This window comes from Amblyomma americanum, chromosome 4, assembly GCF_052857255.1.
Source record: "Amblyomma americanum isolate KBUSLIRL-KWMA chromosome 4, ASM5285725v1, whole genome shotgun sequence".
NCBI classification, from domain to species: Eukaryota; Metazoa; Arthropoda; class Arachnida; order Ixodida; family Ixodidae; genus Amblyomma; species Amblyomma americanum.
In genome coordinates this window covers 57,624,268-57,630,267 of record NC_135500.1, presented here as the reverse complement: position 1 = coordinate 57,630,267, position 6,000 = coordinate 57,624,268, and the positions used below count along the sequence as shown (strand labels likewise).

Here is a 6,000-nt window from a genome sequence, read left to right as displayed (position 1 = left end):
GCACGACACAGCCTAACCTTCCTATCTCTAAACATGTGAACAATACTAAGCTCCGTTTAAAAAAAAATCCAGTAACTTTACTGGAGTCAGGCTTCAATATCGACAATGAACGCGAAGTTCCTGAATCATATCTGACACACAAGTTTAACACTGTTTGTTGCGGTCTGAATGAAAACGTTGCAAAGCTGACTTGTCCCTTACCGTAAGCGCATTACTTTATAGTGTCATGCCGTGTTTCATCTACGCTGATAATTTTTGTCATCTTTTCCACTTTTAACGCTGTTTTTGCTCATTTAGTAGATGGCCTCTCGCGAAAACAGCCTCACATCTCTGTACCTCTGTACCATACCCCATAGTCTTTCACGCGGGGCGTTGTTTAATCTACACCGGCGTTCATCTGTGTCTTCATCTAGCTGATTTTTTCTGTTGTTCGCCTTTTCTGGTGGATTTTAGCACACGGTCAACCTTTTCGCAATCATGTGATTGCTATGATTATTCGCGGTGTTTTAATCATTTTTGACTGTGCTAACTAACACTTCTCTTTCACTGCCGATTCATACTGAGGTGTTTGCCGCTGCGAACCGCCAACCGCAATGTTCCCTCACCGCGTACGTGTACTTATGAAAAACTGTGTCTTTTGCCTGTACCATGTCACTCTGACGGAGGCCAGACCTTGGCCGAAACGTTGGAATATGGAAAGTTGTTTTTCCAGCGTGTGTCAACTCAGCTATGTTGACAATACGCTTGAAAGAAAACAGACGTGGTGAAAAAACGTTGTCCTTGACATTTCGGCCGGGGAGGGATTGGCCTTCGTCTGAAGAACCTAAGCAGCAGGCAGTCTCTTAAATTCAGGTGCTGACGTTGTCACTGTCTACGCCAATAGCAATGAATATGTCAGCAAAAAAAAAAAACAGCAAGCTAAAAGGAGGTCGAAACCATGCGATTTCAATGGCACTAAAGTTATGTAACGGGGTTTATCTAAAATGCCAAGAGAACGTAGACATGTAGAGTAGCGAACTTACGGGGTGCAGAATATTGCGAAGTGCACACGTGCGAAAAGAGGCGGCAAAAACAAAAGAAACAAGGGCACGAGGAGGACCTTCATTCTGGATGATATTTCGTAGCTTGCGATACGTGCACATCCAATAAAAAGAATAAAACAGCGCGAAAGGGCAGTGACTCAGAGTGGAATGCAATCACAGTACACGCATATTGTCTAGTCACGTATAATGCATTTTTAAGCGGAATAAAAATACCAGTCATCTTCTCAAGAAGTTGATAAGAAAATTGGGGCGATTAGGACAGGTAAGTCAGATTTCCTGCGCTTTGGTTTATTCCTGACGAGGTGGCTTTAAACTTGTGAATTAAAAGTGATTCTGTGACTTCTCGGTCGTAGTGTGATCGAAAGCCAGAGTCAAAAAGGATGGGTATTTTTTTTCCAGAAGAGGGTCGTAGCGGCGAAAAAGACAACACATAGCAAGCGAGGCGGGACAGGCGCTTGCTATGTGTTGTCTTTTTCGGCGCTACAACCCTCTTCTGGAAACGTGCCCCAACTAGCCCCCCAACAAGCATTACTGATGGTTTTTAATTTATCAAATGAGAAACATAAGAACATATAGATAACTTCTGAGAATCAAACTCGTTTTCTCATAATGCACAACATAGGTTTCGTAGGTAATATTCGTGCGAAACACAACTTGGCCTTTTTACTCGTAGATTGCATGCTATTTTTGATCATCGTTTCTTTGCAGACTTCATCTTTTAAGAATTTGCTAATGCTTTGGATAAGGCCTGTCACCGGATTTTCCTACTAAAACTGCGCATAATAGACTTGGATTCTAACATACTAAAATGGCTTGAGTGCTTTCCAACAGGTCGTCCGCATTTCGTAGCAGCTAATGGTACCATCTCACGTTTACACCAAGTTCTTTCTGTTGTTCCACAAGGTACCGTCCTGGGGGGTTCCTTTTCTTAATATTTATTAATGACTTCCCTAATTATTTTGCTTCATCAATTCACTTATTTGCCGATGACTGTGTCCTTTTCCGCGAAATAAAAACCTGCGACGACATTCACACAATCCAAACCGATATTAAAAATATTTCCTCTTGGTGACAATCATGGCAAATGACACTAAACGTTAAATAATGAGCGTATCAAGGCCTTCTAGCAGCTTACTTACATAATTTCGTAACAACGTCGTTCTCGAATCTATTGCATCATACAACATTCACATCACTTCTTACCTTAGCTGGAAAACTCACGTCGAATTTATCCTCAACAAAGCTAACCGCATGCTAGGCTACCTAAAACAGCACTTTCACTTAGCCCCAAGCTTCACACCAAGCTTATCTTTTACAAAGCAATAGTTCGCTCACGACTTGAGTACGCATAGTCAGTTTGGGACCCAAGCACTACTGATCTCATTAACCAACTAGAAATGATTCAAAACAGTGCTGGTCGTTTAGTCCTTTCTAATTATCGTCGCACTGCCAGTGTGTCTACAATGAAATCTAACCTCAACCTGTTTCCTCTCGCATCACGTACTTTTCAAGGGCGCTGAGTTTTTGAAGAATATGTAGTTTGGGCGTCATCAAAACAGTTGTGGCGGAGCGTGTTTTGCACCGACAGCTGCATGTGCGGCATCCTCCGTGGCAAGTGGTGTCGGCGTGGTTCCAGCGCAAATTATCCGTATTAATCTGTTAGCCACTGAGAATGTGATATCAAGGGAGAGCTAAAAATTGAACGCAGACAAAGGGAAAGCCCACCTTTCCCCATGTTCGTTTTTTTTGCGCTCCCATGAAGCCGGTGGGCACCAATGAGACCGATCGACAACCTTCGGGAAAAGTTTTATCCATTGGAAAGGCTCTCCCGCAAACATGACTTTGAGGGGCAAGCACCCAGGTGGGCTCAGTGAGTGTGGGGAGTGCTAGAAAGCTATCGCTGCCATTTTTCTGGCCCATAGGCGGCGAGAAGTTTGGAGTATTTATTGTTACAAAATCCACAACGCCAAATGAGAGTAGTTTGGGACACATTTATTGGACATTGTTTTGTTTGTGCAGCACAATTTGTGCGAAGTTAGCAGTCAGAAGTGCACCATGGTCAGTTATAATAAGGAACGCAGATTGTGCCATTGTTCTTGATGCTTTTGCATGTTCCAAGGACGTATGCACCATCTTTCATGAGGTGCTGCAAAAAAGTTTTAAAAATACCCATGATATTACCATTGCATCCAGAGGCAAAAACCTCCAGACAGCGAAACCTGTTGTCGGTCTTATTCAGGAAAGAATTCCCCGCAGAAATGGTCTGATTTTTAATTTCCGCATTTCACGCGCGTCACGAAACACAAATTAGTCGGAAAAGAGCTGTATTTAAATGAAATCAGTAAGGATGCTGTTGTTTAGTTGTCTATACTTTTCAGGCGGGAATTGTTACCCAGTGGAAGAAAAATTTTCACAATTCCATAATTTTTTAAGGCGCATACCACAATTAGAAAAGAAAAATTGTAACGTCTTCTGATGGTCAATTATGCAGTTTATGCCGTGTCCTCATGCTGCGACTGAGCACTATTTTCAAGATCTACATTATGCCTCTTTTGACTAATTCTTGTCCCTATAACTTGTTATTTAAGCATACAGATAGATCGCCTGTAAGTTATTTAAAGAAATCAACACATTTTAGTCGTTTATACTTGGAAATTAAGCAAACGCTAATTGACAAGCACAGCAGCCATACCACGGCAATTGCAAAGCACGAAGCCATTTATTAAAACAAATGACGGACTATTAGCGTACTCAAGCCCTACACAAATTAGGTCACTTTGGTTTTTGGCTCGAGGTCCGGCTTGAAGGTCAAGCACGCTTCATACAAAGATCCGCGAAATTGCCATTGCCATTGCGTCTCTGCAACACTTACCAAACCAGGCCATCCGCTTTATTACCCGTAGCCATTTCTCTACTGATGCTCGTTATTTATTGGATGAGCACAATATTTTACCAGTCAAGCAGCTTTTCCAGTATCACGTTGGAATCAAACTCTTTAGGTTACTACATGGTACCCTACATTTTCTGATTATAGAGCTCATCCTGCTGATCAATCACAACCCTACCAGATTTGCAGCAGAAAACAATTTTCTGCTCCCCAAAGTCCATACCAATAATGGTAAAACGACGTCGTCTTTTCAAGCAGTTCCATTTTGGAATACATTGCCGCCCACTCTAAAAAAACATCAATTTCTTTGCCTGCATTTAAGAATAAGCTCGAGGTATTTTTGTTGTAATGCTGATGTTTTATTATCTTTTTATGTATATTACCTGCTCTATTGTGCTTTTAGACTGTTCTTGAGGTGAAGTATTGATTTGTAATTTTTTATATTTTATAAATATGCGCTAACTGTGCTGTAATTATTACTTGTATTATTGATATATCGAGGGTCCCGGTACAGTCATTCACTATGGGACCCTCGTCTGTACACTTATGATCTTTTGTATATATTTTTTTTTATTCGAGAAGTGTGCCATGAGGCATAAGTTGAAAAAGGAAAGGGGGGAAGGAATGCACGGGATTGAAAGTTAAAAGAAGGAGTGAAGAACCGTTGCGCTGAGGTAGTCGCAGAGGTTGTTAATGAAACGGTTGTCCATTGTCCACTTCACGAAGTCACTTTCGCGGTTCCACCGCAGGCCAACCTCCCTGAGGAGCCGTTTTCTGATAGCAGCCGTCGCTGGGCACGTCCACAACAAGTGCCGCACATCACATATGTCCGGTGCAGCGCCACAGTGAGGGCACCTGTCAGGTAATGGCAGATCTTTGGCACGCCACCGATGACGGACAGATGGTGTCAGAGCCGCCCCTGCCCGAATCCGGCGCACGGATACCTCCTCCTGCCGAGTAAGACTACGGGGGAGAGGGTGCGAACACGGAGGAATTAGAGCGCGTGTTCGCTGGCGCAGAACTTCGGAATCGGAAACGTGGGACAGGAACGGATCTGGGGGAAGAGGGGAAGGTGGCGGATCGTCTAATGTATGAAGATGAGTCATAGCATCCGCTTGAATGTTATGTGGATCCTGGGCATGGCCGCGAATCCAGTGTATGCGCACAGGACATGGATACTTTGCGCAGAGCACATGAATAGATTGTGAAATCTGGAACGTTCGTCGAACAGCCTTCAGCTGTTTAAGGGCGGCGCGGGAGTCGGTGTAAATGTGAACTGTATTGAATGTTGGAACGAGCGGAAGGGAAGCAATGGCATTGTAAATGGCTTGAAGTTCCAATGCCAGGGGAGTGCACGTATCCGCAGTATACGTCGCGCGAGAGTTGAGATGCGGATGAGATGGACTATACACAGCAGTAACTCCCCTCTCTGCAGAATGAGATGCATCCGTGTATAATATGCACCCTTCAGGCAGATACGCTGCTGATACCGACGGGGAAACAGTGGGGCGATTGTCAGTGAGCTGGCAATAGGACCACGGTGGAAGTGTCTTTAAACGATGAAGTTTGAGAGGCTGTTTGCGAGCTCTATTTGCCACCCGTTGGTCGATGATCTCACTGAGTGTATTAAGTTGGGCGAACTCCTGTAGCACAGGTATGGGTGTTAAACGAGGCAGATATGTTATGACGCGCATAGCCTCACGATTGATAGCTTCAAGGGAGTCCCACTGTCTGCGGGTGAGACGTTGAAATTGAGCCTGATATACTATCCGTGGCTGAAGGATAGAGCGCACAAGCTGGCGGGCCGTATGAGCACGTGCGCCACCAGAGCGCATAGCTATGCGACGAATCAGACCTAGAGTAGCGTGAGCCGATTTACGGGTGGCTGTCAGCCACGGGGTGCCAGTCCCAGATGTATGGAGGAGAAGACCAAGAATACGAACAGTTTCTACCTGAGGAATCAGAGAATTATGTACCGTAAAATTTAAAGGGGGAGCTTTCCGTAAGGCGGCTTTATTTCCAATTCGAATGAAACATGATTTAGTAGGAGAGAGTGTTAGACCCAAAGGT

The 6,000-nt window shown here is 44.1% G+C and overlaps 1 protein-coding gene across 4 annotated transcripts in view; it reads right to left on the bottom strand.

Moving 5' to 3' along the window:
* Window positions 1-3,014: 3,014 nt before the first annotated feature.
* LOC144130129 (uncharacterized) overlaps window positions 3,015-6,000 on the bottom strand; it is a 102,028-nt gene continuing 99,042 nt past the window's right edge. For all 4 annotated transcript variants that reach the window (XM_077664139.1, XM_077664141.1, XM_077664142.1 and 1 more), the window contains one exon: window positions 3,015-3,189. In XM_077664139.1, coding sequence (XP_077520265.1) covers window positions 3,103-3,189 — 87 coding nt within the window. In that variant the 3' untranslated portion in view covers window positions 3,015-3,102. The remainder of the gene's footprint in view (window positions 3,190-6,000) is intronic.